Below are 22820 nucleotides of genomic sequence, written 5' to 3' on the forward strand. Positions count from 1 at the left end.
CAGAATCTGGCTTTGCCCTCTTGGACACATGACTTCATCACTCTGAGCCTCAGTTTTCCCATCTCTCAAATGGGATGATAACAGCCTCTATCTTCCTCACAGGGCTGTCAGGAGACACAAATGTGTGTGGTGCCCAGATAATGCCTGGCCTGAAGCAGGAGGAAACACTGTGTCTGTGTGGGGGTTCTCATGTTACTTTTCCCTCTTTCTTAGGTCTTGAACATGGAGAGGAATCAACTGACGTATCTCCCACGTTCCATTGGGAACCTGATCCAGCTCCAGACCCTCAGTGTGAAAGGTAGGGGCCAGGAAGCCCTGTCCGTGTGACCCTCAGCCAGCTCTGGGCTGACCTAGTCAGCACCCACAGGGTGCTTCCTCTGGGAACCATTGTGCATGAGGGCAGCCAGCCCCCAGGTGTCATTGTGAACTGTCTGACTTCCTGTTTGGTCAGTCTGTCTCCATGGTTACCAGAGACAGGGCATCTGGAGGGCGCGGAGCCAGGGCCTTGTAGGGAGGAGGGCAGATGGTGTTGACAACAAGGCCCCCAAGACAGCTATTTGAGTTTGTAACAATGGGCACTGGTAAGAGCACTGAACTGACTGGGGAGCCAGAGGGATTCAAGAGCCGCAGTAACGATGCTGAGCAGCACTTTCTTCCACATTCAGGGATGTGGGAAGCCTCATGACAAGTCCGTGAGGTAGGGAGAGGGCGGAGGTGTTATCCCCAGTTTACAGATGAGGAAAGTGAGGCTAGGAAGCCCCCAGTGTGATACTGACAGAGCCAAGATTCTGGTTTGCACCTCCCCGTGCCCCCCAGCTCTTTCATTTCTTTGTGTTGTCCTTAAGCACTTTGTGCAGAGAATGCCCCAGTTTACCCATATGTAAAGTACAGATAATGATAAAAATAATAGCACCCCTTCCCCTGATCCCTTACTATGTGATAGGCACCTCGTATGCATGATCTCATTGAATCAACATTCCTATGAGGCCAAATAGTATTATCATCCCCATTTTACAGATGAGAATACTGTGGCCCAGGGAGGTCGAGTCAGTTTTCCAAAGTCACTCAGCTAGTAGGTGGTGGAATGAGAACTTGAACCCAGGTCTCTGAAACTCCACTGTCGTGTTCTTCCTCACGAGCCTCGGGTTCCAGGAGCTGGCACGTGCCCCAGGCTCCGAATGAGGCCCCCACCTCCCCCTGAGTCCTGGCAGCTGTCAGACAGGAGGCTGGTGAAGGGGCTTTGGGGTGCTGAGCTGTGTCTTTGGGATCTCTCCAGACAACAAGCTGAAGGAGCTTCCAGACACCTCGGGGGAGCTTCGGAGCCTGCGTACTCTGGACATCAGTGAAAACGAGATTCAGAGGTTGCCACAGATGCTGGCACATGTTCGAACCCTGGAGGTAAGTGGGGAGCCACTCTCGCCACACAGTTCAGCCCCTAACAGACACTGATATAAGGCAACTCGCTCAGGGAAGGTGGGCTCTTACCGTCATGATGCCAAGATGGCTCACATTTATCTGGTGCTTACTAAGTCTAGGTGCTTCAGCTGCATGAGTTCCCTGAATCTGCACAAAAATCCTTTGAGGCAAATACTGTTGCACTCTTTGCAGATGAAGAAACTGAGGCATGGACAGTTTAAGGACCTCGCCCAAAGGCCACACAGGTAGTGATAGCAGAGATGGGCTTCAAAATCAGGCAGACTGGATCCAGGGCCTGTGCTCAGCTCTGTGCAGCTTGGCCTCTGGAAAGGGGGCTCATCCATTCGCAATGACGCCCAGTCTGGCCAAGCATCCCGGAGTCCTCTGATGATGTGTCGTCAGTGAGTTACGGCTCCAGCCAGACTGCTGGGCCTCGGCGTCTATGTTGGGAGTGGGTAGGTGAGGGTGGAGACAGCAAAGCAAGGTGGCTGACCCCAATGGCTGGTCCCTCCTGCCATCGCGGCCAGCATGAGAAAGGACAGGATGGTCGACTCCTCTCCCTGGGCAGGCCAGAGAGACAGGCCCACACATAATTAAGCTCCTTAACGTCCAATGGAACATTCCGAGTAATAGAAATGGTCAGGGAGTATGCTGCCCAATATGGTAGCCACTAACCACATGTGGCTATCAAGCACTTGAAATGTGGCTAGGATGGCCAACGAGCTACACATTTAATTCTATTGAATTTTAATTAACATATTTAAATCAGCACACCTGCTTGGTGGCTACCATATTGGGCAGCACAGCTCAGTGCCGTGTTCCTCATTCTAAAGCTATTCTGAGACAGCTAGTAAAAGTTCTGAGAGTGATTCCTTTGTATCAGTTCTTTAAAAAAAATCTTTTGAGTTTCTTGGTGGCAGCTTGGACAAACCTTTTTTCAGGAGGAGACAATAGCAGCAGCCGTGCTTGGTTGAGGCCAGGGTCTCCTGCACATCTCACGTTACCCATCAGTCAGCCTCCCAGGTCCCTGGTGTTGTGCCTGTTTAGGTCCAGGGGCTGCGGCCTGGGGAAGACAGGTGACCTGTTCAGGGTTCACAGCGGACATGCCCTGTAACCTATGCCATCCCGTGTAGTAACCGCTGGCCACCTGGGGTTACTGAGCACTTGAAACGTGGCTGGGGCAACTGAGGAACTAAGCTTTAAATTCTCTTTGATTTTAATCAATTAAAATTTTAACCTGAGTTGTCCATAGAACCGGGTGGTACAGCGTCAACATTTGTGCTCTTCAACCACCGCGCTTTACCGTCGGTGACTAGTAGTAACCCCTGTGGGCTTAATTTCCTTTGGATTCCCACTCCACCCCAGAATGGGGTTTTCTGCTTTGGGGCTCCCCACCCCTAGGCGGTCAGTTCCTCTGCTCCAGAGCAGGCTCCCACGCCAATACGTGTTCACTCGTCACCCGTCGGGTGCAAGGGCCTGCTGGCCGGGGCTGCAGAAATACATCTGAGGCGGCTTCCCAGGCCTTGTCCCTGCTCCAGGACTCCCCTGCCCCGAGGCCAGTCTGTCTGCTCCAAGCAGAGAAACTGTCAGTTCCCAAAAGGAGCCTGAGGTCATTCCTGCCAGCACTCAGTGTGGTTAGAGGGCCCGAGGGAAGTGAGATGATGCCAGGAAGAGGCCTTGCTGTTTTGTTTTGTTTTGTTTTAATGGAGGTGCTGGCAGTTGAACCCAGGACTGGGGCATGCTAAGCGTGTGCTCTGCCACTGAGCTATATACCCCCACCCACTGAGGGCTTGGTTTCTGAAACACCAATACCACAGGTGTGGACAGCTGAGCGGCATTTGCATGAACCTAGGTCCCTGCTTCCTAGGCCATAAACCTGTAAGCATATGCAGGTGTGCTTGGATGAATCTTTCTTAATAAAAAGAGACATACTGTATATTGTTTTTTTTTAATTCCAGTAATTAACATTTCACGTAGAAAGTATCCCCAGAATCTACCCTTTAGAGGAAACTACTTTGAGTCTGATATATATTTCTCATTTTTTCTATAAATATACTAATATGAGAGTATGTGAGAATATATATATTTTTTTTTAACAAAAATGGAATCTTATTCTATGTTGTCCTTCAGCTTCCTTTTCTTCTGCTCATTCATGTATTTATCCAAAAGCATGGATCAACTGCTTGCTGCATGCTAGTCCCTGTTCTAAGTGCTGGGAACACAGCAGGGGCAGGACAGGGCAGCTTCCCCTGCTAGGCAGAGGCGACAGTGAACACACGGGTTAATAACTAAACCAGGAGGATTTTGATTGTGCTGAGCAGTGAAATGAACAACATGTAAAGAGAGGACCCCTTGTGTCTGCAGACTCTGAGCCTCGATGCGGCATCAATGGTTTATCCTCCGCCAGAAGTATGCAGCGGCGGCACCAAGGCCATCCAGCAGTTCCTCTGCAAAGGTAAAGCCAGGCAGCCCGCCGCTTTCACTCAGTGAGCACCGAACGTGGCCCCTGCGACTGCCCTGTGCCTGCCAGGACGGGGACAGCGAGACCAAGGAGGCCACAGTCCCTGCTCAGAGCTCTCCATATCTGAAAGGAGAAACAGGCAAAGCAGGTTTTCACCCAAAGAAGTGTGGTTACTGATTGTGGTTACGAAAGCATAGAATGGGGCATCTATTTAGGCTGGGGCCTCAGGGAAGATTTGTCTGAGAAAGTGGCTCAGCTGAAACCTGAAGGAAGATTAGAAAAGAAAGAAGGATGTTCCTGGCAAAAGGAGGTCCTTGTTGAAGGGCCTGGAGGGATGGTGGAGGAGACGCCAAGGGGCTGGTGCACAGGCAGAGCCGAGAGGCACTGGACGAGGCTGGAGGGGGCGTCTGGCCTGGTGTCACGCAGGAGAGGGGTTTGGTCAGATTTGCTTTCTGCAAAGGCCACTCCAGCTGCAGTAACGAGGAGGGGTTGGAAGAAGCAAGGACGGTGGACCAGTTAAGAGGTCATTGAACCAACCCGGATTCCTTCTCATAAGGGCGTTTTCACCTTGAAACATTCATCAAGCTGTCCATGAAAATTCTGTGCTCTTTTCTGTGTGTGTTATACTCCAGTTAAAAAAGAAAAAGAAGCCACACATGCATCACACAACGGCTAATCAGGCTACACATCTACCAAATTAGTCTTTGAGCAACAGGTGATTATAATGTGTACACTGGCTCATGGTCGAGCTAGACCAAGCCCTTTATTTAAAAAGATTTTTAAATTATGCAATACTAGGTATACAAAAGACAAGGAGTAAAGCAATGAATGTATACCTACTACATAGCTTAAGAAATAATTCTTCAGTTCATTTAAACTGTGTAGGAGATATACGTATGTGTGTAAAATCTTTGGGTAGCTCTTTTAAAAACATAAAAGAAAAAAACTGCAAAAGATGTTATATTATGTGATCCTCCGCCCTGCTTCTATCACTCAAGAATAGGTCTTGGGCTTTTCCCATCCCAGGACGTGTGGGTCCACCTTGTTGTAAACTCCTGCGGAGTGTTCCATGTGGCAGAGCCCCATCGCTGACGCAGCCATCCCCTGTTGCAAACGCAGGTTATTTCCAGTTTCCCCTGGAAGGAACGTTCTCAGCCACACCTCTTTGGCGCAGTGGGAGTACCCCTGCAGGCCAGGCATGGTGGGGCTGGTAGGGGGAAGGGACAGGCAAGCCACGTTGTCTCTGGAGAGGTTCCATCAGCTTACGTTCCGTGAGAAGTGTCTGACAGGACTCTTCCCCACAACCTGGCTAACACTTGGTATGGCCCTTAAAAGTGTTCTCATCTAAAGTGTAAACAGGAGAGCCCATTATTGGGGGGAGGGTAGAGCCCAGTGGTAGAGCCCGTGCCTAGCAGGCACAAGGTCCTGGGTTCAATCCCCAGTACCTCCATTAAAAAAAAAATAGGCCTAATTACCTCCCCACACCCCTAAAATAGAGAGCCTATTATTATTTTAATGTAATTTCCTTGATTATTTGAATTTTTTTCATGTCTACTGCCCATTTTTAGTATTTCTTGCATATTGCCTATTTAGGTCCTTTGAGTGGGGAGATAACTACATTAAAATCTAAACTTCTCTGTTTGAGGGGGAGGTAATTAGGTTTATTTACTTAATGGAGGTACTGGGATTGAACCCAGGACCTCATGCACACTAAGTATGTGCTCTACCACTGAGCTATACCCTCCCCCCTCATAAAAATCTAAACTTCTTTATTACCTCAAAAATACACATCATCAAAGTGAAAAACACGAGTTACCACCTGGAAGAATATAGTTGCAACATGTATTATAGACCCAAGGTTATGAACTACCGTGTGTCAAGAGTACCCACAAATCAGCAAGAATAAGGCATAATGGGAAAAGGGTATGAATCCTTTCAAGTGATACAGGAGGGAACGACACAGGCCAGAGAAGGCAAGCATCCTGCCCAGGGTCCCACACACGGGGAATTATGGGCGAAGCTGGCTGTTGGACCCACGCCTCTCAACTAATCTCAGGCTTTTACCATCACCTCATTATCACTTGGATGGTAAAAGGGCAGGTGGGGGTGGGGCTTTTATTCACTCAGCTGATGCTTTTTGAGCGCTTGCCCTATTTCAGGCCCAGGCATTAGGACTGTGAGCCACACGGGAGGGCCCAGCCTCCAGCGGAGGGGAGCAGTGGACAGAGGCGGGGGTGGGACCAGATGCTGGGGCGGCAGGAAGGGGTGAAGGCGGCAGAAGCTGACTGCTCTGAGTACCGAGACTGTCTCCTCCCTCCTGGTCAGCTTGTGTCCATTTCTTGCAGCCTCAGGGCTGGAATACTACCCCCCTTCTCAGTACCTGCTGCCAGTCCTGGAGCAAGATGGGGCGGAGAACTCCCGGGACAGCCCCGATGGGCCCACGGACAGATTCTCCAGGGAGGAGGTAGAGTGGCAGGTAAGCGCACTTGCCTACTGGCACATGGAGTTGGGGACTGTGGGCATAGAGGGGGCGTTCAGAGCGCCAGAACTGGATTCCTCCATCAAACTAGAACTCACCTCCCTTCAAACCTCCCTTCGTATGCTTAGATGCTTTCACAAGGCCTACTCAGTGGCCTCACCCCACCAGCTCACCAAACATCAACTGCACTGTGTTCCTGTCTGTCCCCCAACCCCTCGGAGCCTTTGAGTACGCGGTTCCCTCTGTCTGGAATTCTCCCCATGCACCGTCTCCTGATAACTCAGTCTCATCCTTCAGTTCCCAGTTTAAATGTCAGGCCCTCTGAGAAACCTCCCCGATAGAGCAGCCCAGGTCAGGTCTCCTGTGTCTGTTCTCAGAGCGCCCTGTGCATTTCCTTGGGAGCCCTTATCACAGCTCGAAATGACATGAAGCATCACGTGGGAAAGGGTTTGCTTGCTGGATGGAGCTTCAGGGAGTGGGGATCATGTCTGTACTGTTCCTTGCTAACTCTCAGGTCCTTCTTGCCTCGGTGCCAGTTACTCTGCAGGACGCCTGTCCTGCTCTCTGTCTAGGAAAGAAGTCAGAGAGGCACACATGTCAGCACCTGGGGGTGACCTGGCTTAGGTCAGGGACAGAGGAAGAAGCTCTTGCCACAGTAGCCAGGGTGCTCCTGATAGTGGAGCCGGACAGAAGCTGCCTCCAGCCGGCCCTCCCCGCCCGTCTGCTCCTGCTCTGGAGGCCCCACAGCTGCAGCAAGTTTGGCTTTGTATCTTCCAATTATTTTTTAATTAATCTCTGGTTCCCTGATACCACCCTTCCCTGCATTCCAGGGCTGCTCTGAATGCTTTTGTAGTTTTATATTTCCTCGGACAGCTCAATGAGAATTTGAGAAGAAAAAGATTACTATCCAGGAAAATTGTGTCAAGTTATACTCTCAAAGTATTTGCCACATACGTTTCTGGTGAAGGATTAGCAGACTGAACATACAAAAGAACTCTTTCAAATCAATATGAAGCCGAAAACCATCCTAAGAGGAAAAAACAGACCAAAGATATATCAATAGATCTTTTACAGAATAAAACAGTATAAATGATCAATTAACATTCACTTCACTAGCAATTAGGAACAGGTAAAACAATGAAATGGTATTTTCCTCCTTAGATTGGCACAGATTTCACTTTGACAGTACCTATTGGCCCGAGTGTGGGGTAAACAGTGGCCCCATAAATTGCTCTTGGGAATGGAAATCAGTATCCCGACTGTGGAAGATAACTTGACAACGTATGTCAGAAATTTAAATGGGCACAGCCCATGATCCAGAAATTCCACTTCTCAGCACAAACCCCAGAGAAACACTTACACAAAGAGACATTTACAAGAATGTCCATTGCAGCCTTATTTGTAGTCATGAAACACTGACAGCCCCCTAAACGTGGGAAGAGGCTGAACCAACTTGTCATATCCATACCATGAGGTAGGTCTGTTCAGACTTGGGTCACAAGACAGATGGATACGTGAGAAGGACAGCTTGCAGAAGGCAATGAATATAAGATATTTCCATTTTTATGTTTAGAGAGAAGGTTCAAATATATAAGGAAACAGATTAGTAATTGCCAGTGACTAGAGGTGGGAGGAGGGTTTGATGACCAAGGGGCACAAGGGAATTTAGGGGATTATGGGGCTGTTCTGTATCTTGATGGTAGTGGTGGTTGCATGACTGTGTGCATAAAACTGTACATTAAAAAGATGAATTTTACAATATGTAAATTATACCTTCATTAAAAAAAGTTTATATACTGCACACACACATGAATATATATATTTCTCCAGAGGCATAAATTATATGTAAGTAGATACATGAACTTGGGTCTAATGATTATATTTACATGGGGGCACGGGTGGGGTGGGTCAGGAGGGAACCAGGATTAAGCCTGAGAGTGGTCAGTGGGTACTTTAGTCTTATATGTGCCATGCTTAGTTTTTTACAAGGAGGATATATTCAGATATTATCTGTATAACTAAAGATTAACTTAAAAATTGTTACTCCTACCTCAGCATAGGAAAAAAACCTTACTTCCTTATAGGATGCTGCTTTTACAGCTCAGACAGCCTGATCCTGGTCTCAGAGCCAGACAACTAAATAGAAGGGTGCCTGTGTGTGTCGATGTCTTCAACTCCAAAAGTAATTCATGCTCCCTGTTATAAATCTAACCCATATAGAAATAATGTAAAGTGAATGTCACCCCCCACACCCTGCAGTCCCACCCCCGGGAGGTAATCATCATGAACTGATTAATGAATCTGCTTCCTGACTTTTGTCTCTACGACCGTAAAGCTCAGAATTGAGTTTTGTTCGTGTTGTTTTTAAAAGCGTGGACTCGTGCTGCACACACAGTGAGAGGTAGCTGACAGCCTTCTCTGTAGTTGCACCCACATTCGCCCCCAAGTTTGATAGCTGTGTAATAATTCATTGTATGGATGCACCGGGACTTACTGAAGTAATCACATGTTGATGGGCAGATGAGTTATTTTCAGTGTTTTCACTCCTGAACAGTTCTGCAGGAACTTGTGCACACAGCTCTGTACATTGTGTTTTGGTGACTAGAGCTGGGTGCTGCAGGTGCATTGTGCAGACATACAAGGGAATCAGATACCCATTTCTCAGTCTTCCTTTCAGAGCACCATACCTTCTCAGTGGTTCTCAACCCTGGTGTCCATCAGAACCATCCCCCTCTTCCCACCCATCCCTGCTCCCTGATGCGGTGCTCCAGGATGGACCTGTGCATCTGAGTGGTGTCAGGTGCCCTGGAGATTCTAGGCCGTGTGCCAGTGAGAGCCACTGCTGCCCACCTCTTTTTTTTCTTTTTTCTTTTTTTTAAGTTTAAAAAAGTATTCAATTTATTTAGCATTATATTTATTTTATTTTGGCAGTAGGAGGAGGTATTTAGGTTTATTTTTAGAGGAGGTACTAGGGACTGGACCCAAGACCTCACGCATGCTAAGCATGTGCTCTACCACTTGAGCTATACCCTCCTCCCTGCTACCCACCTTTCTTGATCACTATCTTTTTTTCTCCCCCAGAATAGGTTCTCAGACTATGAGAAGAGAAAGGTAAGAAAATGCCTTTTGTCACTTTTCTTCTCGTTAATCATCTCCACTAATTATAAAAGATTTGAGGAAACAAGTTCTTCCCACCTCTGAATCAGAGGGTAAAGTAATGCCTTCCCCTTCCATCATCTCACCACATCCTCACACAGCCTCGGTGGGTGGTAGGGTATCTCCATGTGACAGATGAGAAGGCTGAGGCTCAGAGAGGTTGAGCCCAACCCCAGGCTCTAACCCACTGGTCTCTGCCATTTTATTACAGTTGGGCCCAGCAGGGGTGTTGCTCAATGTTCAGACCTTCAGCCTGCACTATTCAGAGTTGAGGGGTGGGGTTCACCCTGCTCTCATGTCCTAGCAGTCATGGGGATCTACATTCTTGCAGGAACAGAAGATGCTGGAGAAACTCGAGTTTGAAAGGCGCCTAGAGCTCGGGCAGCGAGAGCATGCCCAGCTCCTGCAGCAGAGCAACAGTCAGAAGGACGAGATCCTTCAGACGGTCAAGGAGGTTCGTGAGCAGCTCAGTGGGGTCAGGCCTGTCTGCTCCCTCTGCTGGGAGCCTCCTGACTCGGGCTGAGGTCCCTCTGATGTGGGAAGGCTCTCCCACCCTCCAAGACATTGGGGGTGGGGATGCTACAGGTCACCTAGTCCAGGCACCTTGCAAGCTGTAAATGTCCTGAAGCCTAGCGAGGGGACGGCCTGGTCCAGGGTCACACAGAAAGGGCTGGCAGGACAGAGAGGAAACCCAGTCTCCTTGTCCCAGGCCGGGGTCCCTCCCTGCCCTATGGCATCTAAGGAAGTCCCAGCCAACTCGGACCTCTGCCCTCCCTGCCACAGGAGCAGTCCCGGCTGGAGCAGGGCCTGAGCGAGCGCCAGCGCTACCTGGACGCAGAGCGCCAGCGGTTGCAGGAGCAGCTGAAGCAGACGGAGCAGAACATCTCCAACCGGATCCAGAAACTCCTGCAGGAGAATCAGAGGTCAGGCTCCCGTCCACCCAGCCCCCAAACCCAGAGACCTGCCCCCATGTGGTGCCCTTTGAGGAGCCCAAGATGGGGGTCCCTTCTTTCTCCCTCACAGTCTCTGACCCTGCCCGAGGCTTCCGTCGTCAGAATCCATTCTTGGTGCTGCAGTTCATACCAACTTAAACAGGGTCTACTGATCTGGGTATGGCCAGGTTTGTTTGTCTTGGGGCGGCTACTAGTTGGACCTTTGCCTCCCAAGTTTCCCATCTGTAAAATGAGTAAGTTTAACAAGTCAAGATAGCATACTGCTCCAATATTTTGGGTTCCAAGTCACCTATCACACTGAGGTCAGCCATTCACCCTGTAGTGAGATTTGCCTGAACAGATCCTGTCCAAGGCAGGAGCCGCTGGGAGCAGGTCTGGATGGAGCGTGGGAGAAAGTGGGTCAGATAGAGATCTCCAGAAGCCTGAGAAAGTTTAGTTTGGGGTCCCTTGGGGAAAGATTCCAGAAACAGGCTTCTGCCACACCCCTTTGTTGCCAGTCTTTCCACCGTCCTCCAAGTCTGTCTCCTCCCTCGTCCCGCAGTTACACAGAGCCCGGGGGGCTGGCCGGCCAGCCGTGCGCGGTTCTCACCACCAAGGCGCCCAGGAAAGCTGCTGTCTCTTGGGCGTTATGTGCCAAGCACTTGATGTCTGTTTTCTCATTCACTCTTTACTAACACTCAATGAAGTTTTTAAAAAATTATTATTCCCATTTCACAGACAAGGAGCTGGGGTTTGAAGTGGTTAAGGAATTGGCCTGAGACACAGAACCCCTAAGTGATCAGTTCCTAAGCCCCCTGAGTGGTTCTGTTGGAAACGGACCCACTAGTGACTGCAGGCCTATCATGGTTTCCTCCACAGGCAGAAGAAAAGTTCTGAGATTCTGAAGTCACTGGAAAATGAAAGGTAAGTGTTTTGCTCCAGCCATTTCTCAGCACTGCGGTCCTTCCTGGGGGCTTGCGGCTCTGGGGAGAGAAGGACTTGTGATTCTCAAGGATTATGCTGGAAAAGTTTTATAAAACTGTAAGGAGGTTCACCTCCTTAGGGAGTATTGAATTAAAAAGAATTGCTGCCTTCAAGTTTGTTAAAATACATAGACACTCTTGAGAAATACCCAGAGATGTGAATAATTATGTATAATGTCCAACCATATTTCTAGTATAAAAAATTAGAAAAAAATCTACATTTAGAAGTTATATACAGAGGAATAATCTGTAGCCATTAAATATCTTAAGAATATTCCTTATTTAATGGAAACGCGCCCACTCTATTGCTAAGTCGTAAAGTGGAGTCTACAGTGTATCATTTCTTAAAGACACCCTGCCTGTATCTGTACTGAGAAAGCGCAAGGACCCACCCCAGGCGTTTACACTGAACGCTTCGAGAGGCAGGAATTGGAGATGGTGATCTTTGTGTTTTCTGCACTCTCCAAGTTGTCTGCATTGAGAGGCACTTTAGAAAAGATGGTAAGATGTGGGGGAAGTGCCCTACCCCCCGCCCCAGCTCCCTGGGGTATTAGCGTGCATCCCTCCTGATCCTTGGGGATCCCAAAATAGCAGTGTGGACCTGGCTGCTGTGCCTGGGAGACTCTTCCCTCACCATGGGCCCAGCCTTCCTGACCCCTGGCTGCCCGGGAAGGCCTCCTTCGGGGGCTCCCGTGGGTTTGCAGGGAAGCCCCATCACCTCTTCCGCTTTAGCTGGGGGGGCTGTGGCAGCTGGGGGTGGTCAAGGCCGAGCTGAGCTGTGGCAGGTGGCATCATTTATTCAGCACACTGACCAAGTGCCCTCTCTGGGCTGGGCCTGGGGTCCATGGATACACCAGATATGGCCTTCCTTTGTGCAGCCTGTGGTCCTGGGCGGAACGCAGAATGCCCGGACCATATGTGCTTCTTCTGCAAGAAACATTAAAGGCTGTCCCCTCCCAGCCACTGTGCCAGTTTAGTGTGGGGAATAAATATACACACAAGCAACATGCACGTACATACATGCAGTTACTTTCTTATTTTCACTTGTTATATCATGGATGTATTTCCATGCCAAAAACCTCATTAATTGTAATAGCTGTAGCAAATTCCACTGTATAATTATATCATAGTTTAAGTAATTAGTCCTCTGTGAACATGTAAGTGGTTTCCGGTGTTTCATAATTACAAGCAGTATTACAAGCAGTATTAGATGTGCCCTTATGCCTTATGTGAATATTTTGGAAGGAAAGACTCAAAGTACATTTCGATAGGTATTGCCAGACTGCCTCCCAAAAAACATTTTGCCAATTTACACCCCTCTCAACAGTGTACAGAATGCCCACTTGTCCACGTTCACTGCCATCTCCAGTGCTTATCAGTTTTCTTAATGTCAACTCGCCTGACGGGTGACAAGATTTCACTTCTTTCGTTATCGGTGGTGCTAGGGATCTTTCTGTATGTTCAGTGGTCACTTGCATTCAAGCAGTAACATCAGGGGGCTGTTTGTGTCCTTTGCCCATTTTCCTAAGGGAATGTTCATCTTTTTATGCAAGAAGCTCCCACCCACAAGGCTGAAAGTTAACAGAGCCCCCATGGAGGTCCGTCCTGCCACGGGCTTTCAGAAAGCACGCATATGGAGGACTTCCTGAAGGAGGTGGTGCTCATCTGATGGGATTCCCTGTTGGAAATGTCACATACGCTGAATAAATGGATCGATTTTTTTGCTAGAATAAGAATGGAGCAGTTGATGTCCATAACCCAGGAGGAGACAGAGAACCTGCGTCGCCGGGAGATTGCCTGTGAGTCTTGGGTTGGGGAGGGGCGGGGGTCATGGAAACAGAGCGTGGCTGACTGAGGCAGGAGGTGACAGCCATCCCTCTATTGGTACTGAGTATGCTACTTAATCCCTCAGGAGGGGCAGTAAAGTCTAGTCATGGAACGTGGGCCCTAGGGTCAGCCTGGACTTGGATTCAGAATCCCAGCTCAGATACAGGGGGCATTACTGGTCCCTCACTTTTCTGAGCCTCAGTTTTCATATCTATAAAATGGGGAGACAGATAATTATCTGCCTCATAGGGTCATTATGAGGGCCAGATGAGATCATCCTGGCACAAAGCATGGCTCTTAGAGTTACTGTCATCGTGAGCTGTGGTGGCCCCTCCCATACTCCTGGGAGTCCCTCTTCCTGTCACTCCCCAAGTGGTCCTGGGGCTCCACACTGTCCACACAACGAGAGGAGTTCTCCCCAACTGATCCTGAGAACATCGAGCCACGTGCCAAGGAAGGCAAGGAGGCAGTTCCTCATTATTTAAAATAAGGAGCGATTCTTTCTGGGTCACCCCATTCTTCAGCGCCTGAGCAGGAGAAAGAGGTATTTTGTGCACCCTTAGTCGAGGTTTACTGTGTACCAGACACTGGGCCAAGCACTTTCCATACACCATCTCCCACTACCTCCCGATGAGGTGTCCTATCTTGAATGTCCCTGTTTTAAGGTCACCATTATCCACTGTTTATAAAGAGAAATACTGCGTTTGCATCCCCAGAAGGATGTTTATCAAAATTGCTGGCTGGGGATAGGCTCTGTGTTAGGAGACTTTTGTCTCCACCTTTTCAAACTTCCCTGTTGCTTAGCTTTTTAAGAATGAGCGTGTATTATTTTTATAACTAAAAAATTTCAATGCAAATAACAAAAAGGCAAAAAAAGGTAATAACCCAGAATTGTTGAGGGCATATGGTACCGAGCCGTCCTGGGTGCTGCCAAAGGCAATATGAATCTTTCTGGAGGGCAGAAAGGGTAACTTGTATACATGACCTGTACCCATGACCTTAACACTGCGCACTTCTGAGAATTATTCTAGGGGGTAATCAAATGGTCAGATGTGCACAGAGATGTTTGAGCAAGATATTTATAGAAGTATCATTTAATATGCAAAAAGACCCTGAATGCCCTGAAAGAGAGGATTATCTTAAGCTTTGGCAACCCATGCTCTGTAGGACTCTGTAGACGTTAAAATCACATCACCATGACGACATAGGAATGTATTTATAAAAGGTGAGAAAGTGGTAACTTTAGCGTGGTAACATTTTAATTTTCTCATATGGTTAAATATACTGAGCATAAAATTTACCATTTTAACCACTTTTAATGTACAGTTCTGTGGCATTAAGTACGTTTACATTGTTGTACAACCATCCATCTCTAGAACTTTTTCATCATCCCAAAATGAAGCTCTACCCACTAAGCAGAATCTCCCCATTTCCCCATCTCTGGACCCTGCAGGACCACCATTCTACTTCCTGTCTCTATGTGCCTCACATAAGTGGAATCATACAGTGTTGTCCTTTTGTGACTGGCTTCTTTCACTCAGGGTTCATCCATCTTGTAGCTTATGTTAGAATTTCCTTCCTTTTTAAGACTGATTAATAGTCCAGTGTATGGATAGACCACATTTTGTTTATCCGTCTGTCAATAGGCTCTTTGGTTGTGTCCACCTTTTTTGGCTGTTGTGAATAACATTGCTATGAGTGTAGGTATACAAACATCTGTTCACGTCCCTGCTTTGAATTCTTTTTTTTTAAATTTTTTTAAATCCATAAATATGCATTAAAATTGACCAGAAGAATATACATCAAAATGTAATATTTCTGGGTGACAAGATTATGGAAGACTGTGTGGGTGCTATTCAGTGTTTTACAGTTAGTCTTTCAAGCTGAAGTTACTTCTAGAGTTTAAAAAAAAAAGATTTTTTTTCAAGGGTGACTCTCAGGTGGATGACCCACGAGGCCACCCCAGGAGTGGCTGCCCTTTCTCAGCCCTGCCCCCTTGTTTCCTCAGCTGCCATGCAGCAGATGCTGACCGAGAGTTGTAAGAACCGGCTCATCCAGATGGCTTACGAGTCTCAGAGGCAGAACTTGGTCCAGCAGGCCTGTTCCAGGTAAGGTAAGGATGAGGCTTCCCGAGCGGGGGAGTTGAGGAAGCTGGCTCAGGGTCAAGGACTGTGGGGTGATGCCTAGGCCCTGGGATCCCCTGCCTTGGGGCACCCCACTCCCGGCCACGTTGTCAGGGGCAAGTGGCGACTGATCTTTGTGACTTTTCTAGCTGGACCCCGTGATTCTGTGTTGGGCCGTGATGCAGTGACAGGAATCACTAGCTCTTCTTGGGCACCGCCTGCGTGCCAGGCACTCAGCTGGGTGACAAGCAGTAGCTTATTGGATCTGGGAGGGACTACATTGTCATTAGCCCCACTTTACAGTTGCAGCTCGGGCTCAGGGAGGCAGAACAGCACACCCAAGGAAACACAGCTAGCTGATGGCAGGGCTATGGTTCGACCCTGGCACCACAGCACTGTGGCTTTGTCTCTAAGGAGCTTCGGTGCCCAGCAAAGCCAGTTGAGAAGAGCTCGTTAGATGCTCAGGAGCCCCAGTCGGGATCGGGCCAGGAGCCCTGACTGCCCTTGTGTTTCTCTTCCCATCTGAGTGGCTTTGGTGCAGCTGCCACCTCCACCCCACTGGGCACCTGGGGCATGCCAGCCTCCCTATGTCCCTCCTTTCTGGTAGCATGACCTTTTTTTAGGAGCAGTAGGGGCAGACAGACGTGGATCCACGTCCCACTTCTGTTACTAACTGTGAAGTCTTGGGCAAGTTATTTTTCCTCCCTGAGTGTCCATTTTCTTGTCCAAAAAGTGGGGGTAAATCACAGTACTTACTCCAAGAGTTGTTGGAAGATTTAAAGAGCATTAGTGATCATTAATATCTGCCACATAAGGGTCCAACATATAACAGCTATTATTATGAAACAAACTGAAAACCAAGCTTGTACCAAAGTGTGGCCATATGTAAGGTTGCAGAGTTTGGATTTTTGTGCCAGAGTCACTAGCCTTGTTCTGGGGGATGAGAGCATGTCCAGGACGAGAGATGCTAGGGTGGGGCAGACATCAGTGCCGGGAAGGACAGCATTCTCGCAGCCTGAGTGGCTCACCCAGGAGCTCGTGAGCTCCCCGTCAGTGGAGGTGGGTGGGCAGAGGCCATGCAGGCGCTTCAGGGACGTCGTAAAGAGGATTCCGGTCGAGGGGTGGATGACAGGGCCTGGGAGATTGTCTCCTCTAGCTCTGGAGACACAGAGGCTCCATCACCCTCCTTCCAGGGCCATGGGATCAGACAAAACTTTGTCCATGCCCAGCCCAGGACATGGCCCCAGCAGGTGCTCCATAAGTATTGTTAAATGAGTAAATGGTTTATCTTCATCTCCTCCAAGGTGCCTGGCACGTAGTAGGTGCTCAGGAAATGTTCAGAGAGTGAATGAATTTGCTGTCTTTCTGGCAGCATGGCTGAGATGGATGAGCGGTTCCAGCAGATTTTGTCATGGCAACAGATGGATCAGAACAAAGCCATCAGCCAGATCCTGCAGGAGGTGAGCCCAGGGTGTGAGGGCGGGGGCACAGAAGGGGCTCAGGGAGCCTGGGGCAGAGCACCAGGCCTCCACGTGGAAGCCCTGTCCTGGGTAGTATGTGAGAACCAAGAAGCTTAGAGAGTTAGAAACGTACAAACCATCAGGGTGAGGGGCAGGGGAAGGCCTCTCTGAGTGGTAACTTCTGGTTACTGAAGTCTGGGGAGGCACCCTTCCCGGGGCACCTGCTCCCCATGCTGCGTGGGGCTCCACTGTGAGGACTTAGTGGGCAGGACATGGCGGTGACCACACCGCAGAGCGAGCCCACAGGTCTTCTTGCTTCCAGTCCCGCTGCCCCTCCGTCTGCTCTCCTTCTGTCTTAGCTGACGCCTAGTAGATCCTCCGTGGTGCTGCAGAGTAGATGAGATGAAGAAGGACCCCCATGATTCCCTCCCTCTTGTGTCCATACTGTTTGGTCTCAGCTTTCCCCACCATCCCTGTTGGAGTCTCGTTCCTCGACCCTCACGTCACCTCCCTCCTGTCTTCCTCCGTGATGTCATCCTGTCACTCCTCAGTCCATCGTCACCATCCCCCTTCTCCCCAGCTCCAATCTCTCTCTTCTTCCAAAATGATTTAACTTAGTATTTGCGAGATTGTCTGAGGAAAGTGCTCTGTTCCTTAGAGAGGGTGGCTGGCCTTGTGCTTAAGGTGAGGCTCGGGGCTGGACAGACGCATGCTAGGGTCAGCAGGTTCACTTCTCCGAACCCCACCTTCCTCATCTGTGAAACAGGCAGTGAGAGCAGCCATGTCCTCACTTGTTTTGTGTGCAAGGCTGGGAGAGCCCGGAGCATGGTGTCCAGCATGTAGTAAGCCATTAATAAAGATTATTTGAAAAATTTAAACAAGTGAGCTGAAGAGTTGTCGTCTCTCTAAGAAACAGAAAGTCCCACGTGAAGGTGTCTTTGGCGCAGATGTTGTTTCCCCGCTGGGGCCCCTCAGCGGCCGTGATCTCTGTTACAGAGCGCCATGCAGAAGGCCGCGTTTGAGGCTCTCCAGGTGAAGAAGGACCTGATGCATCGGCAGATCAGGAACCAGGTGAGTGCAGGGGGTGTGGTCCCCATCTAGACCTGTCCTGTGGGCTTTCAGAGGCACATGGAGGTGGCTACACAGGTGGCAGTTGAGGTTTGAATCCCAGCTCCTTCCAAGCCAGCTCAACAAGAGGTCTCCTCCGGAAACCCCCAACTCCCTGATGGAACCTACTTGGGGGCCAGCAGGAGGTGCCTGGGGCAGCACTGTGCAAGCCTGGCCACTGTGACCTGTGCTCACGATACCCAGGATCGAGTGAGGGAAAGGGCAGTGCTAACTCTTGGCCTTGACTGCTTGGCCGCCTCTGCGTTGATTGGCCCCAGGCAGGACGCTCTTGCTGCGAAGGAGTGGCTGGCCCAAACCCCAGCGTCCCCGTCAGCTCAGACTGAGGAGCTGGGACAGGTGGGCAGGCGGGTCCTGGTGTCAGCTGAGGGGTGACCTGGGCGTGGGGTCTCCAGGAAGATGTGCGCTCATCCAGGCTCCACTGGTGACCTGCGGGCTGGCCTTGGGCGAGCCCCACCACTGGGGCCTCTCGGCCGCCCCTGCCCAGTGGGGCTGTGTCTGGGTCCCTGAGGGGTGGTAGGGGTGGTGGGCAGGAGACGGAGTGAGCTTTCGGGCCACGGAACTCACATCACATCGTATTCAGCACACTTTGAATTTCATATTTTGCATGGTTTTTTTTCTTTCTTTTTGTTCTTTTCTTTTTTGACCAAAACCAACTTACCTTTTTATTTCCCCCTTTAATTTCAATCTCACATTGCCGGACATGAATCTCATTCCTCTGACCAGGGGTTGGTGGGGTCATAGGAACGTAGGGACAAGGGTCATAGGACCATAGGCACAGGGTAGAGAAGTCACTGGCCGTGGGGTCTGACCCATCCCCCAGGACTAAAAGCCCCCAGTCACACCCTGAGGGTATGTGGTAACCTCCGAGACAGTCTCAGTGGGTGGTTTTGACCCACCAGGCCAGCTCTTCCCCTTCAGACTGTAAGCAGGGACATCCCAGGAAAAGGGCACACTCACTTACCTGCTGTGTGTCCTTGGGTACTTAACCTCTCTGAGCCTCAGTTTCCTTATCTGTAAAAGTAGTAGTAGTAATAATAATAATAATAACCACCTAATAGCCAGAGGAGAATTGATGAAATGATGCATATAAAGCACAGTCCTAGCACAGGGAATGTTCAATAAATATCAGCTATACTATTATTGTTACTGCCCAGTCCCTTCCCTTACCCTCTGCTCTCCTCTGTGACAGCTGTTTAGAGGAAGCAAGAGAATTAGACCTGTAAGAGGCTCAGTGAGAATTCCGTGTCTGTCCTTGACTCACGGTCCTCACTGTCTTCATTCTGAGCACCTTGACGACACCCACTCTGGGCCTGGCCCCGTGCTCGGCTCTTGAGCAGCAGTCCTGGCCAGGACTGAGTCCACACTCCCAGAACACTCGGGGCTATGCAATAGCGAGTTCTTTCTAAACCCCTACTGAGGAAGTTCTCAAGGCGCACAGGTCTCCTTCATTCCAGAACCACCCCCACCTCCAGACAGGATTCTTAGACCCACTTGGCCATCCAGGAACAGCAGCACAGAATTGAACTGTGGTTAATAAAAAAAACCCTGTCTCATCTTCTGTTTAGATTAAGTTAATAGAAACTGGGTTATTGCAGCTGACACAGCTGGAGTTAAAGAGGAAATCCCTGGACACAGAGGCACTACAGGTATGTAGGGCTCCCTGGCCTGCTCTGTCCCCTGACCCCAGCCCCCAACTGGTGAAAACCCCCCACCGGTTTCCCCACTGCCTCTTGGCTGCTCTCCGTAGTCGAGGCAGTGATGCTGGAGGATGCCCTGGCCCTAGAAGGCTCAGCCTGGGGGCTGAGCCCAGTGCAGGCCAAGGTTAGGGGTTGGGTCAGCCTGTTGCTAGGCAGGAGGGTCAGAGGAAGGACGGTTTCATTGCCAAGGCTCACCTAGGCTGCATCTCCATCGCCGCGTTTTCTTTGTTTTGGAGCTGGGTCGCTGCTGAGCTCCCTGTCTCTTTAAGCCATGCTTCTGGGGTGCTGGTTCTCATGGGCTGACATCCTCTGGTGTCTCAAGGATGTCTGGAGGGAGAGGGCCCAGCTTTGATTGTCACTCCCTGCAGGCAGCTTCTCTGTGAGCTCCGGCCTGGTATCCTGCTCACAGAGCCATGGGGGCAGCAGGGACTGGCAGATAGTGCTCTGGGCTGCAAATCTGGGACCCGGGTTGTCCCCACACAGTCTTTCTGTGTGGCCTGGGTGGGTAGGGGAGAAGGGGCAGTCCTTTCCCGTCTCTGTACCTCATCTCCCCAGTTGTGCACAAAGGGGCTGGATCAGAGGTGTGTGAGGGCTTGTGGCCTGTACCAGGCTTTTAGCAGAGCCTTCTGTCTGTCATTGTCCCTGTGTCTGTCCTCAGTGAAGGCATCTTTATTGTCTTAAGAGCTTCTCAATGCAGGAAAGGGAATGCTGGGGTCTGGAGTCCTGGTCACAGGTCTGCCACTGTGTGACCCTAGACAGGTCACTTCCCCTCCCCAGGCCTCCGTGTCCCCACCACATAAACTGGAAATAGTCTTCCAGGCTTGGCCTGTGTCAGGACCATCAGAGGGGAGTGAGCCAGCAGGTGGAAAGTCCCCAGCGATGGGGGGTTGGGGTAGCTCTCAGAGAAGAGGGAGCCACTGTGCTTGGCGCGTGCCCATGTCTCCTGCCTGGTAGAGTTTGTGGGGCTCTCATTTTCAAGGTCTTCACGAGGTTTCCAAGAGGAAGAGTGGAACATGGATACAAACCAGGGCTCTCTCCAGTTTGTGCATCCCTCCATCTGTGTAGAGCCTTCCCAAATGTGTGGGTCACGCACCGACTTCCCACCTTTTGCTTCTGCCCACGTGCTCTGTAGTCAGGGAAAACGAGGTCAGATCCCTGCGGCTTGTCATTTCCTTTGTTTGATGTTTCTCACCGCTGCACTGTCATCATCCACTAGATCGCAGGCCTGGCCTTACCCTGTGGGGAAAGGAAGGACAGACTTGGGAGAGGGTAGGGAGGGGAAGCCTGGGCCAAGGGGCCCCTCCACTCTGTCCCCCAACTCTCAGCCTGAGATCAGTGGCAGAGCCTTGAATGGAGTGTGGGCCCTGGGCTGCCAGCTGAGAACCCAGTGAGGGGGGATCCATCCACCACACGGCGGGGACTTCTGGCCCTGGGCGCCATGTGCTCCCAGCACCAGGTGTGGTCTTGTGTTGCAGGAGATGATCTCCGAGCAGCGCTGGGCCCTCAGCTCCCTGCTCCAGCAGCTTCTCAAAGAGAAGACACAGCGAGAGGAAGAGCTCCGGGAGATCCTGGTGCGTTTGGCTTCCACGTCAGGCTTCACACAGGGGTTTGCTTTCCCTAAATGCTCTTGCCGTTCTTTGAAACGCTTTCATTATTCTAGTAATTGTTCATCAGAGAAAAAATGGAAAGTACAAAGGACAAGAATCTCACTTCCGAGAGGTTGTTTATTGCCAATATTTTGATGTATGTTTTCCAGACATTGCGACGCATGTTTACCGCTCTGTGTGTATGTGCCTGTAACTCAGAGCTGCACACCCTTCCCCCAGTCCCGCTGGCACCTGCCCTTTCCTGTCTCTCATGTCCTCTGTGCTCCTTCGGTGGCTGTGTCCAGATGGGCCCTCCTTTGGCCGGTTGACGAGCTACTCGTTTCTTACTTTTGTAAGCAAGGCTCTGTCTCTGCAGCTGAGGATTTGAGCACAGCCATGAGTATTTACGCAGACAGATGCCCAGGAGAGGACTTGCTGTGTCCAGGGCAGACCATTTAATAAGCCTTTGGCAGAAGTTGCCAGACTGTCCTCAGGACCCAAATGGGTTTGACCCGGCACTTTATCAGGGAGCCAGAGCCCCTTTTGGGGTGGCAGGTCAGGGTCACTTCCTCCAGAGCCCAAGTGCACCTGAGTGGTGAAGGCCCACTGTCTTCCCATGTTACTGCCCCGGATGTCCTCTGAGCTCCGCCGTAGGCCGGCCCTGTGCCGGGTATGGAGAGGAGTGAGACCCGTTTCTTCCCGTGCCCCCACGAGCCCAGATGGTGTGTTTGTGCCAGTTGGAAGCTGCCTGTTCCCCTTGATGCCTCCCTGCTGTCGCCTGTAAATTGTGTTAACATGTGACCCACACCCTGAGTGCTGTGCAGGGGCGGCCACACTGTGGCGCTGTGCCCTCGCCCTCAAGGGGCCACGGGACTCACTGTGGAGGAAGGAAGCACTGCCTCAGCGGGACGTGACTGCCAGGGTCAATAGGCTCCAGGAGAGAGATGTGTCCATAGCCCAGGGAGGGCCAGGCCAGAAAAGAGGAGCCAGCTCAGCAGGGTCCAAGAGGGACTACCAAGGGGGTGGGGAGATGCCTGTGTTAAAATCTGCCCACATCACGCCTGGTCCCAGAGCACAGCTGCAGTCCTGAGTGGTGGCTTGTTGGTTCAGAGCACAGGCTCCAAGCGCGGCCGGCCTGGGTCTGAATCCTGGCCCTGACGCAGGGCAGCTCTTTGCACTTGGGCCAGCTGCTGATCACTCTGTTCTAATCACACAGTTTCTTCACTGTGCAGTAGAAAGCCCTTCACAGAACTGTGAGAACTAAGTAAGCCGGCATCTCCCAGTGCTCGGCCCGGTCTGGCACCAGGTGCCCTGGAATCACTGGCCGCTGCTGCTGTTAGTGTCATTTGTTCATTGCTCTGTCCCCAGCTCCCAGCACCCAGGATGGGGCCAGGCCCAGAGCAGCACCCAGGGAGTATTTCTTGAAGGACAGGGTGGTTTGAGGAGGATGTTTATAATTCTCCAGCTTTGTCAGATCGGTGAAGCCCACCCCAGAAGCCAAAGTGTCCTTAGAATCCTATTTCTTTCCCCGCCCGGCACCCAAAGGACAAGCCTGAGCCTCCTAGGAGAAGA

The 22820-nt window shown here is 50.5% G+C and overlaps 1 protein-coding gene and 1 long non-coding RNA gene across 8 annotated transcripts in view; one reads left to right on the plus strand and one right to left on the minus strand.

The window, feature by feature from the left end:
* Window positions 1-22820, plus strand: part of LRSAM1 (leucine rich repeat and sterile alpha motif containing 1) — a 35940-nt gene that overhangs the window by 7120 nt on the left and 6000 nt on the right. For 5 of the 7 annotated variants that reach the window (XM_072960145.1, XM_015240330.3, XM_006205595.4 and 2 more), the window contains 14 exons: window positions 214-298; window positions 1277-1398; window positions 3781-3871; window positions 6223-6353; window positions 9438-9467; window positions 9844-9966; window positions 10296-10435; window positions 11324-11368; window positions 13156-13226; window positions 15263-15362; window positions 16750-16837; window positions 17834-17908; window positions 19531-19611; window positions 21138-21233. In XM_072960145.1, the coding sequence (XP_072816246.1) occupies window positions 214-298; window positions 1277-1398; window positions 3781-3871; window positions 6223-6353; window positions 9438-9467; window positions 9844-9966; window positions 10296-10435; window positions 11324-11368; window positions 13156-13226; window positions 15263-15362; window positions 16750-16837; window positions 17834-17908; window positions 19531-19611; window positions 21138-21233 (1278 nt within the window). Of the gene's footprint in view, window positions 1-213; window positions 299-550; window positions 698-1276; window positions 1399-3780; window positions 3872-6222; window positions 6354-9437; window positions 9468-9843; window positions 9967-10295; window positions 10436-11323; window positions 11369-13155; window positions 13227-15262; window positions 15363-16749; window positions 16838-17833; window positions 17909-19530; window positions 19612-21137; window positions 21234-22820 lie in introns of those variants that run through there. The other 2 variants (XM_072960148.1, XM_015240331.3) reach the window with 2 other exon arrangements.
* LOC140696171 (uncharacterized) lies at window positions 16844-20101 on the minus strand. Its single transcript, XR_012072278.1, has 3 exons — window positions 19858-20101; window positions 18927-18976; window positions 16844-17223 (listed from the first exon to the last, which is right to left on the minus strand). It is a non-coding gene; the product is annotated as an uncharacterized lncRNA (long non-coding RNA).

Source organism: Vicugna pacos, chromosome 4 (genome assembly GCF_048564905.1).
Source record: "Vicugna pacos chromosome 4, VicPac4, whole genome shotgun sequence".
NCBI classification, from domain to species: Eukaryota; Metazoa; Chordata; class Mammalia; order Artiodactyla; family Camelidae; genus Vicugna; species Vicugna pacos.